Source organism: Oreochromis niloticus, linkage group LG20 (genome assembly GCF_001858045.2).
Source record: "Oreochromis niloticus isolate F11D_XX linkage group LG20, O_niloticus_UMD_NMBU, whole genome shotgun sequence".
NCBI lineage: Eukaryota > Metazoa > Chordata > Actinopteri > Cichliformes > Cichlidae > Oreochromis > Oreochromis niloticus.
The window spans coordinates 5,932,535-5,951,725 of NC_031984.2; the positions used below are offsets into that span (position 1 = coordinate 5,932,535).

The following is a 19,191-nucleotide window of genomic DNA, read 5'->3' on the forward strand; positions in this document are numbered from 1 at the left end:
TGAACAATGGCGGCCACCACTTCGTTTTATATGTCTTTTATTCGTGTTTCTAGGTCACAAAATAAGCTTTTAAGATATTTTCAGGCGAGAATGTAGGTGTGTAAACTTCAAATATCTGCTTGTTTTATCAAGACATCCCATATTTAGCGACAGTGCTCTGACTACGTCGGTCCTGCCTGACAGCTAGCCGGCTACCTAGCTAGCTGCCGCACTTGGCTGCAAATGGATAGCGAGGGGACTCTCTGTCGTTTCACCTCCCCGGTCTCTCGCAAATGCTCGCATAGAATCGGAGTTACAGCTGGATGTGGAAAAAATAACTGAGTTGTTTGGTGGTGGAGCTACAACAGAGGGCAGCTACCCACCGGTGTGTGACAGAAAGGACATGCCGCCAACGAGACATATGAGGCCGGGCAGGCGGTTGCTAACGCGGTGGTCAATCATGGATCAGGGAAAGCGAAGGCAGGAGCGTGAGGTGAACTGAATTTCAGGTAAGAAGTTATGAACTGCACTCTATTTGGGTCAGATATAAACCGAGTTTAGGTGTAGTTTATTTAGCAGCAGTTCTCTTATGTGTTGCTGATAGCCGGCTAGCTAGCTAGCGCCGCTAGCATAGTTAGCTCGCGCCGCTAGCAACCCTTCGTGAAAAAGCACCCAGGCTTGGCTTATATTGAGGCGGGTGAAACTCGTGTCAGCACCCGGTCGCTCTCTATTTGGGTCAGATATAAACCGAGTTTTGGTGTAGTTTATTTAGCAGCAGTTCTCTTATGTGTTGCTGATAGCCGGCTAGCTAGCTAGCGCCGCTAGCATAGTTAGCTCGCGCCGCTAGCAACCCTTCGTGAAAAAGCACCCAGGCTTGGCTTATATTGAGGCGGGTGAAACTCGTGTCAGCACCCGGTCGCTCTCTATTTGGGTCAGATATAAACCGAGTTTAGGTGTAATTTATTTTCGTTGACCTTTTACAATCGTAATGCCACGGGAGTTTATATACAGCTGTGTGCGCACTAAGTTACTGACGTTGGACTTTATTTTATTCATTAGGGTTAGTTCATAGAGTTGCCGTGCCGTACAAACGGAATCATCCCACATTCAGAGAAAACATTATGATTTATTCTGTCGTTACGAAGCCTCCCCTGTCATTCTCTCACGTGTTGAAACGTCAATCATGAAACTGATCAATGATCGGCTGTTCGCTCTTATTTATCGCGCTAAACAACAGCAGCACGTTTAAGCTTGATCAGCTGTTGTTAGAATTCTTTTGATTTTAATTTCTAGTATCAGCTGATGTTTGCTGGAGCATGAAGATGAAATCAGGAGATGTCCTTACTGAATCATCAGAGCTGAACTGGTGATGGAGAAACAGGTTTACACTTTAGGTGACATGAATGAGTTGAAGGGAAGTTATGAGTTGTTTCTGAGAGACAAAGACCAAGCTCCTTTTTTGTGTAGCTGACAGCTGGTAACTGTGCAGGGGCGGATCTAGCAAAGCTTTTGGGGGGGGGGGGGGGGGGGGAGCTAGGGCATTAACAGAGAAAGGTGGACACAAAGATATACTTTTCTTTCTTACTCTCATATAAAATATTTAGCTTTTATTAAATAGTTATCTGAATCTCACAACCAAAGTTTGTATAATAATACACAGGATTGGCTGTAGACCATTGTTCATAATTCAGAACACTGTGTAAAAATAACAAAAAACAAAAAGTGAATGCATGTGTGAAAAGTGGTCTATAATGTAATGCTTCAAAGTGTGTTCATGCAAACATTGTCGGGTCTGCCGTGGTACAATGGGACTTCTGCTCATGAACCTGTGTGCACAGCGTCTGCAAATCGGCGCTGTACAAAGTAACTTCATCTTTACACAAAACTGTAAGCTGTCATCTGTGAAGCGTGAGCGGTGTTTGTTTTTACCATAGTTCATGGTGGAGAATGGCTGCTCTTCTGAGTTTTGCTCTCTGTAGCCGTATGAATGGCAAACTACAGTGATTAGCAGCGGCATAGGCACACATAAAATTTCTTCTGAAATTTTCGCTTTCTAGTTTTAATATTGGCCTGTAACTGTTTGGAAGAGATGGATACAAATTAGGTTTCTTTAATATTGGTTCAACGATAGCTTCTTTAAAGAAGCTGAGAACTGAGCCAGTATGAAGAGAAGTATTCATTATTTCCACAATACAGGTGCCAATAGGGTCAAACACACTAATGAAAAAAGAAGGAGGAAGTACATCAGGGTGGCATGAAGTCAGTTTCATATGACCAAGCAGAGCACTGACGTCCTGTAAGGTAACAGGAGCAAAAAAGGAACAAGTGCAGAAGTAAGCAAACTGCAAGCATGATGCTGAAAAGATGAAATATTAGACCTGATTGCACCGACCTTATTTATGACAAAAAAATAGTATGTAGATAAATGTTAAATCTCTAAGGGTAAATGGTAAACCGTGTATAAGATTGATAAAAATATATGGCATGACAGGTGTTAATAAAAAGGTTTTTGGATCTATTTGAGTTTGGGGGTTATGTCAGTGGAAAAAAAAAAGGAAACTGCTGACCTTGGCATCGAGAAAATGATGCTACAGCTGTTAGGTACGATGCAAATATGAGGAAGAAATTCAAGACATAAGCTGAATGAGACTATTAATAATGACTTGCTAACTTCACTGATTGTTTCCAGAGAAGAAGAATCTCCCAAGCATCATGTTTAAGAAGGTAAGGTGTGTGCTCTCTGCCTACAAAGATGTCTTCATGTTGTTGATGAGCAGTGTAGATTTTTTTGCTTTTGCTTCTCGGGGTGTTGTCAGGTTGAGGCAGAACAGTTGGTGCTGAGACAGCTGGAGATCAAAAAGGAAGGAGAAGAAGAAGAGGTGGCAGTTAAGGAGGTTGGAGGCAGAGTAAGTCTACATCGTGGTTAAAGTAAACGCAGATGTCGTTGTATCAGTAATGCAAACTTAAAAAAATGGTAAAATAAAATGGCCTGTATTTGTATAGCGCTTTACTTAGTCCCTAAGGACCCCAAAGCACTTTGCACTACATTCAGTCATCCACCCATTCATCCACCCATTCACACACTGGTGATGGCAAGCTACACTGTAGCCACAGCTGCCCTGGGGCGCACTGACAGAGGCAAGGCTGCCGGACACTGGCGCCACCGGGCCCTCTGACCATGGCCTGGCCAGATACTAATGACAGATACTTGCAGATTTTAACCAGTAACCTGTTCTCTGCCCCACCGTGTGCTGGAAAACCAGCCGACCTTCTCACCATTGCAACGTCCAGTGAGTGTGACGTTATGCCAGATTTTTTCTAACAGCTAAAACAATCAAACTGAAGTAAATCATTGCTGAGCTCTGTGTGTTCCTGCAGCCGAAGAAGCGTCGGAGAGGCTGCAGACAGTGTGTGGCCTGCCTCCGTTACGACTGTGGGAAGTGTCGTTTCTGCCTCGACAAGAAGAAGTTTGGAGGTCCCTCGGTGAAGAGACAAAGGTGTATGTTCAGACGGTGTCTTTTCCTGGTGAGTCTTTGGGTCGGGTTCTGTGTCTCTGGGTCTGACCTGCTGCTGAGCATGAGGACAGTTTTTATTTTCTCCTCAGAAGACTAACAAAGTGTCCATGCAGGCTGGAAAAGAGACGATTACGGCGACAGCTCAGCCCCAACGCGATCACCTCAGGAGAGAAGATGTCGGAGAGGAAAAGCAGGTCAGTGTGTCTTCTCTTCAGGTCAATATTGTGAAACAATTTATTACATTAGGTGGAAAAAGATCGCAGGCAGAGGGAAAACACACATCCAGGAACATGAATAGCGCTCTTAAGCAGGGTCATAGATCACTATCAAAGCCATATGGAAGAATCATTACAGGCTGTACACCTTTAACTAGTTCCAAGAAAGGAAACTACTTACTGGGAACTACTTTTTGCCAGAAAAGTGGAAAGCTGCTGATCAAGTTCTGGTTTTGTGCAGCTAGAAAACACAACAGAAAAAGACTACAATGGACTGTAAATGGTAACAAAATATTATATGAATCTAATGTATACTGTATGTAAAAGTTCGTATCAGTAGAGAGACACCAACAGTTTCTCGACTTTGAATTTGCTGATTTATGTTTCTAGGCACGACCAACACGATGTGCTGATTTGTTTCATGTGCCTAAATGTAATATTTTTACCTTTTAAAAGAGGGAAAAATACTAACGCTAAATGTTAAAACTATCTGGGGGCTCTGCAGCAGACTAAGCCATCTTGTCACTCACACCAGACTCCCACCAGTTAAAGTCCGACATGTGATAGTCATGTATTTTTTTATTGAACATGGAAAATCAACCAATAATTTCTGCATATACCTGAGAAACAGCACACAGCTGGTCGTAAGATCTTACAAACGTATGTCCAAGAATCATGAAAATCTTTACTGAGCAAAAGAAGAAAATGTTTATGCTTAAAAGAAAACTGATGGTAAGTCTGGCTGTCACTGTTGTGCGTTCAGGCATGTTTCTGTGTTTTTTTAGTCCTTGAAGTGAATCCCAATCATCAGAGGTGTAGTGCTGGCAGACTGCAACGGAGCGACACTCTTATTTCACAGTTAGCTTAATCGGCTGAAATCCAATTGATACTTTAAAGATTATTTCATGCAAGAAAGTTAATAAAGACAAAGTGAGTGCAGCCCACTCCAATCAGAGACATTATCAGATGATAAAATAGTGAATAAAGAACATAAAAAACAGTAAAATGCAACGCTGCTGCAAATCAGATGAAGGATTAATGCTGCAGGAAATCATGAATCTGTTGATTTTGAACACAATCGATAAAATAAATATAATTCCAGTTAATAGTTTTATTGCTGAGTGCGCTCTCAGTGCTGCGCATTAGAGCTGTGAAACTTTAAACTGGATCCATTTAAACGTTAAAGCGTCCCTCAGCCTGATAAACGAGACATGGAAATCACTTTAGTTCGTCAGCAAATCAAAATGAAATTCATTTAATTAATAAAACAGGGACAAAGTTTCTGCATCACCAACAAAATACTTGCACATGACAATGTGATGCTGGAGCTTTACAGCAGGACTTCGTTTGTGACGCTTGTAAAATATGGCTTAACAACTTGCACTTATAAAATGTACCTGTCCAGCACAGACTCTATAGTCATCTTAAAACATGCTGTAAATAAAAGAAGCACTAACACGTGATTTTAAATCGAAATATATATATATGTGTGTATACGTAAGAATATAACCTGCTCCTGGTTATGCGTTCAGCATAGGTTGCCATGGTGATTTAGCCAGGAAAAAAGACAGACACACTATGATGCAGAAATCTCTGACTCGACATAGTTTATAGTTTGCTAACCTATTGATCTCACATCACAGTACAGCTGTTAGGTCCATAAGTTTGTGCACAAGGACAGAATTTGGTCATATCCGTAGTTTCCAGAGTGCAGGTCATTGACTGTCCAAGGATTTGTGTCCATATAATAATTCTGTATGGAATTATGTTAATGAGTCCAGTTCCACTTCTGCCTGTGAAAGCTGTAAATATGCTGAAGTGTTAATGTTTTTAAAGAGTGCAGCAGAATTTCCAAAAACAGTGAGACACTAAAATAAGTAAGTAAAATGTCGAATCTAAATAAATACAGATGCAGTGACTGGCAAATTATTTAAAGCTTATATTTAATTTAAAATAGTAAAAAGAAAATAAAACAGATATTGAAAATGAGAAAATGGGTTCAGTCTTAGAGTCAGAAAGGTCCAGGAGAACTCCATGTTTTATTTTCCCTCCTGCTCTTTTTCATCCTCAGGAACCCAAAGAAGAGGAGGAGGAGGAGGAGGCCGTGGAGATGATGGAGGAGGTTTTCAGTGAGGGAACGACAGAGAAGGGAAAGTACTACGACATAGAGGTGGTGGTGCCAGGCTTTGACTCTGACACTGACTCCATCTGACATCGACAATGACCTCACATCAAACGTGACAGATGATGTCACTCTGTCTGACCTTACCTACACACGCCCAGAGTTGATTTCATCGGTCAGTGGAGCTTCAGTAGGACAGAGGAAGTCACACTTTATAACTCGTGCTTCTCTGCCCTCTTTCTCTGTTTTCAGACTTCGGGGTCATTCAGTCTGTTAGGGGGCGTGGTCAGTGGAAGAGGAAGGAAGAGAGAAGCAAAATGGAGAAAATGGGACATCATAACAGAATCCGATCTCAAAAATCTACACCTCAAACATTTGGTGCAGTTTTCAAATTATAGAAATATTTTCATGTTGATTGGGAAATGTTTATTTCATCACTGAGAGCTTGAAGAGGGACAAAACTCACAGACATACCTACAGCTTTAAAAGCTGCTCAGTTTAAGAAAAGGAAGAAAAGTTACACGAGCTCCATCAGAAACTTCAAAATCATACAGACCTAGAGCCCGGTTGGTGACTCCACCACAATCACACCACCACAACCACTGGTCACTGGGGAAAAATGTTTATCCCTCGACCGGTTGGCGAGTGGCTGCTGGAAGCTGTTTTTAGGTGAAATCAGTCATCTGCTGTGCTTCACTAAAAACCTTCTTGTGATTGCTCTGGTTGCAAGCAGATTGCTGCAGTTGTCATAGTTTGCGTGGAAGATGTTGACTTGCCTACAATCACTGCCAACTAGTCACTGAGCAGTATTGAAGCAGTAAGTGCAAACAAACCAGAAACAGAGAACATTTGCCATCAAAGTAAAAGTTGTGCTTTACTGCTTTAATAGTAACTTAAATATTTCAACTGATGTGACACATTCTTCTCCAGCAGGTTGCCAACTGGTCTCTAGGCCTTAATTAGTACTAGGAGCTCATTCTAGTCATTTGCTTAATTCCTAAACATAATTCTGCTTTTTACTGATTATTTTGGTGTTGTTGTTACTGTGGAGTGAACTCAGATGGCCTTTAGGCCTTAAACATAAACACCATAAACACACTTTAACTTCCCAAAACATAAAACTTTTTTGAAACTCCTGTGACGAAACTCCTGGAGTTTCTTGTGTTAAGCTGCTTGTTTGGAAATCCCGTGTTTATGACTCGTTCAGCTTCAAAATTCAGCAGCGTTCATATATGTATTTAAACCATCTGTGGAATTTTAAAAGCTTATTTCAGGCATCTTACCAAAGAGTTTTCCATGTTTATAGACTAATTCCTGCAGCACTTAGATAAACAGGATTTCTGTTGATGCTCGGTGCTCTTCAGCAGCTTTAATGTCAGAACATTTCTACCTCAATGTGTTTGGAACAGACCTGATCTCTTAGTTTGGTTCATCGTGTTTTGTTTAGATAATGCTGATTTCCTTCCTTTTTGCTCTTTCTACTCTGCAGAGCAGTTGTATATTCTTCTGCAAAAACCTGAACAACATTTGAGCTGTAAACATTTTATTTTTATTTAAAGCAGGAAGAAAGCAGGAATGTCAAAAATGTTTGGACAGTGAATGTTCTGGTGTCAGAAAGTCCTGTTGCACCATGTAAATAAAGCTCAGTGAAGAAATACCTTTATCTGTAACAGTGAGTTTAAAGAGTTTCTGGAAACTTTGTGCTTTTAAAAACAAATGTAAAGGTTTTGATATAAAGAGTTTTGTTAATGGTGCTGTATGGTGTGGTGTTTCTTTCAGTACGCCAGCTGCCTGTTCACAGTTTAAAAAGTTTACATTCACACAGAGAAACTGTTTTTCAGAGTTTCGTTCTGGAGTTTAAATCAGTGTTTCAAATCCTGTTTAAGTTCAGCTTTCATAAAAATCAAAGCCTCGAAGGATCATTAGGTAGGAGGTGCTGTTATGGACAATTAATTTTTCCAGGCAGGAACGAGCTACAGTGATGGAACGTCCAGTGCACATGCTCAGTAGGAATCTGTCCCTGTCTTTGTAAAAAGAGCAAGGTTTCAAGATTTACCAGTCTTTGTAATTAATCCCTCCACTTGATTTCTGTCATGTCTTATATCAGTCCACCATTCTTGGTTCAACCTTAACATTTCAATTGTTTAATTAAATAAGTATGACTTTTAATTAATCAATGTTAAAAGAGTTTTAGGATCCAAATATACTCTAAATCTGAAGTAAGAGAATTCATGATAATAGTGGATCATCTTAATTTATTATACTAGGTATATATATACACACACACACACACACACACACACACACACACACACACATATCCATCCATCCATCCGCTTCCGCTTATCCTTTTCAGGGTCGCGGGGGGCGCTGGAGCCTATCCCAGCTGTCATAGGGCGAGAGGCGGGGTACACCCTGGACAGGTCGCCAGTCTGTCGCAGGGCCAACACACAGGAACAGACATCCACTAGAACTGAGCCTTGATATTATATCACTTTTATATTCTTTATTTATCCCAAATGTAGTCTCATTGCATTTAAAAATCTATTTTTATAAGAGAGAAGTTGAGGGCAGAAGAAAACTAAGCAAACATGAGTAATGAAACAAATACATTCAGTAAAGGACTCCATACCCTCCCTTTCATCATAGCCCTGCGACAGTTATTAATTTTTCTTAGTTCCGTTATGTTTAACCAGTTTAATGACGTGTGGAAATCTGACAGTGATTTAGGTCATTTTGATAAGAAATCTAGAAAAGTGTTGATAAACTGTCAAATCCTGCTGCAGTTGAAATGCCATCATCCTATAAGAAGGCTAAACTGTGGTCCAGACGCTTTTCTTTGCAAACTCCTTTGACTACGATGACCTGGATGACTGAGAACTTTCACAGACATGTCACGTGATCTTCTTCAAACGTAAAGTGGACGAGAAGCTGTAAAACAAAGTGAAACCAGCGGGTGTTGCAGAGGTTTGTTGAACTTCCTGTCAACAGGTAAAGATCACTTCTGCTGTAGGCTCTGTTTAACATGTGCGGTGCTCTCGCGTCTCTTTAATGCTGGATTTCACTCACTCACACAAAATCGCACGGTGTAAGCCCAGTAGCATGCGTCGTGCGTCGTGTAGTATACGTGGGGTAACGAGAAGCGAATAACACCTCACGACCAGCTCCCGATCATCAATTGCTTGGTCGGGAGGATTTCAAACCTGTTTGAGAGGGTGTCGTGAGGGTGTCACCGCAGCCGCTCACACATAAATGTCGGTGAAAAAGAAGGAGCAGCACGGCAGTGCAGCGTGTGATCTGGACACAAGCGATGGAGGCACTTGTAGGACTTTGGAAAGCTCATCCGAGCCTTTTCGATGTGGCCTCACAAAATTATCACGACCACAACAACCGTGAAAATAGTTGGATCTACACTACACGAGCGACAGATTTTCTGTTATAACCTTCGTTTTATGGACGCACAGTGTGAGCACTCAGGTCGCATCAGAGCATCGGGCCGTATAGTGTGAGACCCTGCATCGTGACCTATGAACTTCTAACCCCTGCGAGTCAATCATACAGTTTGAGCAGAAGCTGAATAACGCGACTGAAAAAATCGCACAGTGTCTGCCCAGCATAACTTATGTAATCGATGGTCCTTCCTGTGTTCGGGTGATCCACGTACTTGTGTAGGTGTTGAAACAGCCGACAGAGCAAGAAGAGTTAGAGAAAGAGTAAGAGAGAGTGTGGACCTGTGTGTGTGTGTGTGTGCGTGTGTGTGTGTGTATACTGGTCTTGGGTGACTTTTGAACAAACCAGTTTGTCTTCATTCTCACGTTGTGCGTTTGCAGAGTTGTTGTTTACGAGTGCTTGAAGATGAATAATTTGGAGGAAGAGGAGGATGGAACATCATCTCTCATGCCCAGCTGTATGTCTATGGCCAGTGACTGGTCCAAAGGTCGTCCTCCAAACTTCAGTAATGACCCGGGACCCCCAGACACAAAGTAAGAGGCTGTTTCTATTTTACACTGACCTGAAAATGAGCCAGAGTCAGTGGTAGTGTCTTTAGTTGTAGAATAATGTTGTTGTTCCGGTTTTTGTTTTGTTTTTATTGTTTTTTTTAAATACCACAACTACCTGATACCTCTGCATAGTTAGGGACTCCACCCAGGGCCTAGGGTGACCAGATACCCACAAACTAAATGTAGGGTAAAGACTGTTTTTTTTAAATATATCTAACTAACACGCTTTTTGGGTTTCAGGCATGGTATTGACAATGTGAAGCATAAATATACTAATTTATTTGAGTGCAGTTTTCCCATGTACCATGCTAGTCTGTCGTGGAGATAATATGGCGCGAAAGACAACCATTCGCACTCACATTCACACATATGGGCAATTTAGAATCACCAGCTAACCTAACTCCACTTACTGCATGCCTTTGGACTGTGGGAAGAAGCCGGAGTACCTGGAGTGAACCCACACAAACACTGGGAGAACATGTAAACTCCATCCCAGGTAGATCAGGGAAATACAAAAGCTAACTGAAACTTTAAACCAGGGGTGGGGAACTCCGGGCCTCAACGGCCGGTGTCCTGAAGGTTTTAGATCTCACCCTGAGTCAACACATCCGAATCAAATGATTATTTCATTACCAGGCCTCTGGAGAACTTCAAGACATGTTGAGGAAGTAATTTAGCCATTTAAATCAGCTGTGTTGGATCAAGGATACATCTAAACCCCGCAGGCGCTTGAGGCCTGGAGTTTCCCCACCCCTGCTTTAGACCCTCCAACTCTCCCCATAGAGGTCAGTAAGAAGTGAACCACCTTCACAGCTGGACAAAATGCTGCTTAGTAGTAGAGTCCTCAGGAACAGACTGAAAAGCGGATATCAGGAAAATACTGTCATTATAAACCCTCTTCCTTGTAAACAGATAAGTTTGTGGACAGCTTGGTGTTGACGGAGTGCTGAGAGCTCATGTTTTGGATTAATATAAGTTCTGATGGTGTAAAAGGAAATGATTATTGCTTGATAAGTAAATATAGAGCATTGAGTTAGTAATAGACCATACTGAGGCTTTCAACTTAATTAACTTCATGTTTAGCCACATGGCCACAGTAAGTTTCCCTTTCTATCCACAGAAAGAACGAGTATGTGGAGAAGCCAATGTCCTGCTGTGCTTCGTGTCAGGCTGTCGTGAATGACCCAGTCTCTACCATCTGTGGACACTTGTTCTGCAAACAGTGCATCGACTTGTGCCCGGACTCTGATTCATCAAGAGACACTTGTCCCCTGTGTGGAAAAAAATCCAGAACCAGTTCTGGACTTTGGACAGCCAGTAGGAACAGCTGTGTGCAAAGTAAAATTGAACATCTGTTTGCTGATGGAGTGATTCAAAAAACTAAGCAATATATGTTAAATGTTAAATATATGTAAAAAAAAAAACAAAACAAAAACAAATTTGTTTTATTGTCTCTATTGTCTTTCAGTAGATGATGGTCTTCAGGAAGTTTTCGATGAACATAAAATCTGTTTGAAGATGCGATGTCAATCTGTGACTGAGGGAACTGATAAAACAGGAGGTGGAACTCTCCTCAACGCAATCTACACTGAGCTCTACATCACAGAGGGACAGAGTGAAGACGTTAATACTCAACATGAAGTGAGGCAGCTGGAGACAGGTTCCAAGATGAAGACCCTCCATGAAATTCCAATTAAGTGTCATGACATCTTTAAAGCCTTATCTGACAAAGTGATAAGAGTGGTTCTGACGAATGGTGTTGCTGGTGTTGGAAAAACATTCTCAGTGCAGAAGTTCACTCTGGACTGGGCAGAGGGGTCAGAAAACCAAGATATCAGTGTGGTGACTCTGCTTTCATTCAGGGAGCTGAACCTGATCAGACATGGGCAGTATAGTCTCCTGGAGCTGCTCCAGGTTTTCCATCCAACATTACAGAAGGTCACAGCAGAGAAGCTCGCTGTCTGTAAACTTTTGTTCATATTTGATGGTCTGGATGAAAGCAGACTTTCATTGGATTTCACTAAGAGGGACGTCATGTCTGATGTCACACAGAAGTCATCGGTCAAGAATCTGCTGACAAACCTCATTGAAGGTAATCTGCTTCCTTCGGCTCTCATCTGGATAACTTCCCGACCAGCAGCAGCCAATCAGATCCCTCCTACATGTGTTGACCGTGTCACTGAAGTGCGAGGTTTCACTGATGCTCAGAAAGAGGAGTACTTTAAGAAGAGATTCAGTAATGAGGAGCTCTCCAGCAAAATCATCTCCCACATCAAATCATCTCGGAGCCTCCACATCATGTGTGGAATCCCAGTCTTCTGTTGGATCACTGCTACAGTTGTGGAGTACATGTTGACTGCAGGGCAGAGAGAAATGCCCAAGACCATGACCGACATGTTTTCACACTTCCTGTTGGTACAAACAAAAAGGAAGATTCAAAAGTACCATAAGGGAGAAGAAGCAAGTCCACAAGAGCTGATGGAGGCTGACAAGAAAGGTCTTTTAAAGCTCGGGAGGCTGGCGTTCGAACATCTGGAAAAAGGAAACCTCATGTTCTACCAAGAAGACCTGGAGCAGTATGGTGTGGATGTCACAGAGGCCTCGGTGAACTCAGGACTTTGTACAGAGATTTTCAAAAGAGAGTGTGTGATCTTCCAGAAACCAGTCTACTGCTTTGTTCATCTGAGCATTCAGGAGTTTCTGGCTGCCGTTTACATGTTCCACTGTTTCACCAATAAAAATACTGATGTTCTGCAGGACTTTATAAATATAAATTCTTTTCTTGAGAAAACCTCTAATTGTTCCATCCCATCTCTGGATGTTTTTCTGAGCAGAGCCATGGAGAAATCTTTGCAAAGTAAAAATGGCCATCTAGACCTGTTTGTTCGCTTCCTTCATGGCCTTAGTCTGGAGTCCAACCACAGACTTTTAGGAAGCTTTACTGGGTCATTTGCAAAATAGTCCAGAAATCATCAAGAGAATTATAAACAACCTCAAGAAGATGAACAGCGATAAAATCTCTCCTGACAGAAGCATTAACATTTTCCACTGTCTGATGGAGATGAATGACCTCTCAGTACATCAGGAGATCCAAGAGTTCCTGAAGTCAGAGAACAGATCAGAGAAGAGACTCTATGAAATCCACTGCTCGGCTCTGGCCTACATGCTGCAAATGTCAGAAAAAGTTCTGGATGAATTGGACCTGAACAAGTACAACACATCAGGGGGGGGGCGACAGAGACTGATCCCAGCTGTGAGGAACTGCAGAAAGGCTCTGTAAGTCTAAAGGCCCTTTCACATAGGACGCGGCATGCGCAGCGCTGTACTCCGAAACCCATTCTTTTCTATTGCACAAGAGTACTCGCACATGCTGTGGTCAAAGTTCTATCCAGCTGAACTTTAACTGCTGTACGCTGTGACGTACCTTTGCGCAACCAAGAGAAACGAAGCCTACAGTCACGCTAACCACAACCACAGAATGAACGAGGAACTCTATGACACGTTTACATACATATATAGGGACCTCCTGGAGCCCTTGAGTAAGTCACTCCATTCAACAGCTATGTGGAGGAAAGCACTGTTGTGGAAACGACATACTCTTCTCTAGTTGGGACACTTACAATGTTTTGCCTTTTATGGATGAGAGATAAATTGTTTGAAATGACACAGAGCAGGTGCATCTAGTACACATAGAGTGGGCACAAAAAAAATGACATACAAGTTGAGTGCAGTAGTCAGCGCAACCCAAATTTTGGGCCATTCACTCTAGCTGGCAGTCAGTGCAGCACACGCTGCCGCATCCTACTCTCATTTCTACTCTCACCAATGGTCACAAGCTCTGATCGAATGGATGATGTTGCAGATCCAAGTGGTAGCAATGATTTTCCTTTGAGGTGTGGCTGGTCTTTCTTTCAGAGCAGCTGTTAAATTGAAAGAGGTGCCCAGAATGATCAAAACCCTCGACATCTCTACTCGGAATGCTTCTTGGTCTAGATATCAGCTAGCTACACTGGAAAACCCCCCAAAAGGCTTTTAGCTGATGGGTTCCCTGATTGAACAAGATTTGCTCAACTGCATGTAGTAGTAGTATCTTCTTCCATGATAATGTCTTTTGCAAATTTGTCTTATCACAGACTTTCTGACTGTGGAATTTCAAAGACTCACTGTGAAGTCTTGGCCTCAGCCCTGAAGTCCAATCCCTCCCATCTGATAGTTAGATCTGACCTTCAATGAGCTGGAGGACTCGGGACTGAAGCTGCTCTCTGCAGGACTGGAGAGTCCAAACTGCAGATTGAAGACCCTGAAGTCAGTACCCTGACCGTTGTTGTTGTTGTTAATACATTTACTTCATAAATTTGGATATACATTTTCAGGATTTTCCAAAACAGCTAAAAAAGTACATAAAAAGTACACTTCATTAAGAAAGAACCTTAAAACGTTGCTTTGGTTAGTATCTTTTTCTGTGCTTAGAAAGTGAACGACACCATTTTGTAGCATTTCAGGCTAGCTAAAATATGTAATAGACTGATGGGGGGAAAATTGTTTGGAAGCATCTATCAGTGAAATTTTAGCCAAAGCTTAGTAATCATACCTGCTAGGGTTTACCAATCCTACATAGATAGGGGGAATTAAAAAATTAAAGTAAATTTTTTTTATGATACCTTTTCCCTGAATTAATTAATTTTATATCTGTGCATTACATAATATAAAGTGATGTGGCACTACCTTTAAAACCTGAGCATGTCATTAGGTCAGAAATAATTGTATCTGTCTTTTTCTTTCTTCTTTCATTATTCAGACTGTGGCACTGTGGATTGTCAGAGATTAGCTGTGCTTCTCTGAGCTCAGCTCTGAAGTCCAACCCCTCCCATTTGAGACATCTGGATCTGAGTTACAACAAGCTGGAGGATTCTGGAGTAAAGCAGTTGTGTGGTTTTCTGGAGAGTCGACCCTGTAAACTGGAAACTCTGAGGTCAGCTGTGTTTTCATATTAAACTGTGAATTCTCAGAATTTAATGATGACAGGTTTAATTAACAAAAAGTCATGTTCAAATATCTTGTTTTATCTGATCAACTGTCCATAAAATTTGAGATCAAATGATCCTAATACACGACACGATGGGTCTCCACTTTCATGTTGTTTATACCAAATTCTGACTGCCATTCAAATTTTGCAGTAGAAATCAAAACGCATCAGACAAGGCAATTGTTTTTCGACTCTTCTATTGTCCACTTTTGGTGGTCCCCAAGCCCTTTCATGTTGTTAGCTGCCAGATGTTGTACCCACTGTGTTCTTCTGCTTCTGTAGCCCATCTGCTTTAACATTCAACATTTAGAGGCCCAAAACAGTTTGGCCATTTTCCCTCTTGCATCAATAAGAGATTTTCACTCAGAGAACTTGTTGCTCACTGGATATCTTCTTTTGTTGTCTATTCTCTATAAACCCTAAAGATGATTTTGTGGGAAAATCAGATCAGTACACTCAGACCAACCCGTGTGGTTCAAATAATCCTGTCATTCTCAAAATCACTCGTTGCTTGATTTGAACTTAAGTAGGTTGTCTTAACCATGCTCACATGCCTAAATGTATTGAGTTACTGCCATGTGATTTGCTGATTAGGCAGTTGTGTTAACAGGCAGTTAAACAGGTCTGCATATGTTTTTTTGCAAAGCACAACTGCATATAAATGAAGTCAGTGCTTGAGCTGGCAGTGTATGAGAGCTGATTTTAGTATGTTTTTGTTGTTCAGCAGAAATAGCAAGGTTTGATTAGTAATAACGACAGCTCTTTTTTACTTATTATGTTTGATTATTTAATCTGAATCCTTATTGGATTCATCAGTTTGAAGTTTCCATTTCTACCCTCTTCAGCTGTAAACATACTGTGACATCCTGAAATATTTAAAACAGAAACATTGTCTTTTTATTTTATTCTTTATTCAGACTAAGGGAGTGCTCTTTGTCAAAGGCCAGTTGTACTTTTCTGGGCTCAGCGCTGAAGTTAAACACCTGCCACCTGAGAGAGCTGGACCTGAGTAGAAATGGCCTGCAGGATTCAGATATGATTCAGCTGGTGAATCTTGTGAATAATTCAAATTACAGACTGGAGAATCTGTGGTAAGTAGGAAGTTGCATTGAGTCAATGCTGCTTTTAGCACTACTGTATAAAACACAGTTGGTATCGCAGCAAAGATCGAGTGTTTCCTATAAAAACTCAATGGCTGCTTTTCTCAGTAAAGCGGCAGCTGTTAACAGTCGTCATTTTTGGAGAGGCTGCACTGCGTTAATGCGTTAGCGCCGTGCAACACTCGCACGGGCCGATCTGCGTTAACTCACTAACGTTAATTTGCCGTGTTAATGCGGTTATGGCATTAACCTCGTATTAACGAGGTTAACGCTGACAGCACTAGTAAAGACTGTAGAATAATACAGAGAAAACCCCCAAAATCTGATGACCCCCTATGAGCAAACACTTCAGTGACAGTGGGAATAAAAAACTCCCCTTTAAAAGAAAGAGACCTCCGGCAGAACCAAGTTCAAGGAGGGTAGGCCTTCTGCTGCGACCGGTTGGGAGTTAGTGGAGGAAGACAGGACAAAAACACACTGTAGAAAAGAGCCATAGAGTAATAATAACTAATGATTAAATGCAGATTGGTGTATTAGCACATAGTGAGTGAAAAAGGTGAGTGAAGGAGAAACACTGGACCTATTGCAGCATAACTAAGGGAGGATTCAGGGTCACCTGGTCCAGCCCTAACTAAATGCTTTTATCAAAAAGGAAAGTTTTAAGCCTAATCTTAAAAGTAGAGATAGTGTCTGTCTCCCGAATCCAAACTGGAAGCTGGTTTCTGGAAACTGAAGGCTCTGCCTCCTATTTTATTTTTAAATGTGCTAGCAATCACAAGTAAACTGGCAGACCGAGAGTGAAATTCTCTATTGGGAAGATACGGTGCAATGAGGTCTTTAAGATAAGATGGGGTCTGATTATTCAAGATCAATTTTTAAGGAGAAATATGGTCTCTCTTTCTTCTGCTGTCATTTTGGATTAACTGAAGGCTTTTCAGAATTTTCAGAATCACTCTGAGACATGATATTTATATTTTTAGAGATATTGTGCAAATGGAAGAAAGTAATCCTACATATTTGTTTAATATGTGCATTGAAGGACATGTCCTGGTCAAAAACTAGATTCCTCACAGCATTACTGGAGGCCAAGGTAATGCCATCCAGAGTAAGAATCTGGTTAGATACCATATTTCTAAGATTTTCAGGGCCAAATTCAATAACCTCAGTTTTATCTGAATTTAAATTTAGAAGCAGGAAATTAAAGGTCATCCAGGTCTTTATGTCTTTAAGACATTCCTGCAGTTTACTAATTGGTGTGTATTATCTGGCTTCATGGACAGATAGAGTTGGCTGTCATCTACATAGCAGTGAAATTGCATGCTATGTCTTCTAATAATACTGCTTAAGGGAAGCATGTATAATGTAATGTATAATGACTCTCCATTTACATGAACATTTACAGTTCCTGTATACCTACAGTGTGCTCTAATCAATGTAATAAATTATGATCAACAGTATCGAACGCAGCACTGAGGTCTAGCAGGACAAGCACAGAGATGAGTCCACTGTCAGAGGCCATAAGAAGATCATTTGTAACCTTCACTAAAGCTGTTTCTGTGCTGTGATGAGCTCTGAAACCTGACTGAAACTCTTCAAATAAGCCATTCCTCTGCAGATGATCTGTTAGCTGTTTGACAACTACTCTTTCAAGGATTTTTGATATGAAAGGAAGGTTGGAGATTGGCCTGTAATTAGCTAAGACAGCTCCTGGCCTCCAGAGCTGTAACCATATTTGTTAAAAGTATCATTAATACTAAAGGAGGCTGAGGAGTAGCTAAACATCTGACACAATGAGCAAGAAAGTTCAGGAGGAAGAGGTGAAGAGGCCCTCTGTTCATTTCTAAAGCAAGTAAAGAAGTGTTGGAGCCAAGACATTTGAAGAGATATAGATATGGATATAGATACATGGGTCCTTTTGACCAGATAGTTGTACCATCAAATTTGATTTTTTTTCTCTTTCCTTTAAAGTCAGTTGGACAGCAGCCTGGAAATTCCTTTCCCTTATTTCAGAGAATCATCATTACACTTAGTCACTGTTCGTTTTTACACGCAGAGCCTGATATGCAGTAATCATATTTTTCTTTCTGACTCTTGTAAACTCTATTTCATGACCTCTGTTATTTCTTCTCTCTACAGCTGGAGCGACTTGTCGGTAACAGTTGTCTGCTGAGCTTTGACGAGCTCTGCCCTGATGATCTGGAGAGTTTTAAACAGCAGCAGGAATTTGTGCATAAGCATTTGTTGACTCAGGCCATGGAGTCAAAAGAAAAACTTCATCCGGCAGTGGCTTCTAAAGGAATCAAAAGAAGTGCAAATGACTGTGTTTCAGTGTGAACTGCCCTAAAAAGTGCAGACTCAATAAGAATTATTCACAGACATTATGCAAACACATATATGTGCTTAAACTGTGCATATGAGTATTTCTCCTGCTAATCTGGGATTCTGTTCCTGAACTTGCTTGTAATGAGCAGGCATATTTACAACTACGTCAGACTATGTGTCTATACAAAAGATGAACTGTCTTAGAAAGTATATTTAATATTTGTCTGTTAAGAATGTATTTGAATTGGAGTCCATCCTTACTGGAAGTTGTCAGTTACACTCATTTCTCGATGATGTCCTGGTTATGGATGATGGACTGGTTGGTCCTTGTTCTGGACCTGCTTACTTCTTTCCTTCTGGTTTGCTATGCTTTAACACTTTTAAATGTCAAACTTTTCTTTTAAGCTTGAGCCACAGCCTTTGTCTCAGAGAATACAACATTAACCAGTTTAAGCAATATATTATATATACTGTAAGTCAGTGAATCCTGATGAATATACCATCATCCCTGTGTTTTATATACGTGATAGAGTATAAAAAAGCGTATCAGCACTGCTCTTCTGATTACTTCTTATGTTGACACAAGGTTTATAGTCATTTGGACGGCACAGACTACTGAAATCAGTAGAGTAGGCTTTGATTTTCTGTAATTTTTCTGTGTTGGAGCGCCACACTGTGGCATAATTGAGAACTGTAGTTAATGTTTACACAGTAACTTGCAGCTCGATGTAAGATTGTTAAAGACTGCTTGCATGCACAGTTTCATTACTGTCAGTGGATTAGGTTCTTGTTTAGTCTTTCAGTAGTTAATCTTTCTGAATGTAAAGTATTTGTTGGACGCATAAAAATGTGAAGGAAAGCTGCTGACTAAATTCTTGTCAAGAAAGTTTAATAAACCTCTATGAGCTCAA

The 19,191-nt window shown here is 41.0% G+C and overlaps 2 protein-coding genes across 6 annotated transcripts; both read left to right on the top strand.

The window, feature by feature from the left end:
• Positions 1–3,305: 3,305 nt before the first annotated feature.
• On the top strand, positions 3,306–7,539 carry LOC109196089 (uncharacterized). 2 transcript variants are annotated; one of them, XM_025901472.1, is made up of 3 exons: positions 3,306–3,504; positions 3,587–3,688; positions 5,781–7,539. In XM_025901472.1, exons 1-3 carry the CDS (start codon positions 3,481–3,483, stop codon positions 5,919–5,921), a joined length of 267 nt encoding a protein of 88 aa, XP_025757257.1. In that variant the 5' UTR covers positions 3,306–3,480; the 3' UTR covers positions 5,922–7,539. The 2 variants fall into 2 exon arrangements, with proteins under 2 accessions (XP_025757257.1, XP_025757258.1); XM_025901473.1 differs by having other exon boundaries at positions 3,608–3,688.
• Positions 7,540–8,738: 1,199 nt separating this feature from the next.
• On the top strand, positions 8,739–19,191 carry LOC106096491 (protein NLRC3). 4 transcript variants are annotated; one of them, XM_019350237.2, is made up of 8 exons: positions 8,739–8,822; positions 9,662–9,814; positions 10,953–11,170; positions 11,301–13,371; positions 13,966–14,137; positions 14,631–14,804; positions 15,776–15,949; positions 18,095–19,191. In XM_019350237.2, exons 2-4 carry the CDS (start codon positions 9,687–9,689, stop codon positions 12,791–12,793), a joined length of 1,839 nt encoding a protein of 612 aa, XP_019205782.1. In that variant the 5' UTR covers positions 8,739–8,822; positions 9,662–9,686; the 3' UTR covers positions 12,794–13,371; positions 13,966–14,137; positions 14,631–14,804; positions 15,776–15,949; positions 18,095–19,191. The 4 variants fall into 4 exon arrangements, with proteins under 4 accessions (XP_019205782.1, XP_019205781.1, XP_019205784.1 ...); XM_019350236.2 differs by having other exon boundaries at positions 11,301–13,108; XM_019350239.2 differs by having other exon boundaries at positions 11,304–13,108.

Coding starts and splice junctions, on each gene's coding strand:
- LOC109196089 (XM_025901472.1), top strand. CDS start 3,481: ATGTTCAGACGGTGTCTTTTCCTG. Junction 3,505..3,586: donor TCAGACGGTGTCTTTTCCTG/GTGAGTCTTTGG, acceptor TCTCCTCAGAAG/ACTAACAAAGTGTCCATGCA. Junction 3,689..5,780: donor ATGTCGGAGAGGAAAAGCAG/GTCAGTGTGTCT, acceptor TTTCATCCTCAG/GAACCCAAAGAAGAGGAGGA.
- LOC106096491 (XM_019350237.2), top strand. CDS start 9,687: ATGAATAATTTGGAGGAAGAGGAGGATGGAACATCATCTCTCATGCCC. Junction 9,815..10,952: donor CCGGGACCCCCAGACACAAA/GTAAGAGGCTGT, acceptor TTCTATCCACAG/AAAGAACGAGTATGTGGAGA. Junction 11,171..11,300: donor TAGGAACAGCTGTGTGCAAA/GTAAAATTGAAC, acceptor ATTGTCTTTCAG/TAGATGATGGTCTTCAGGAA.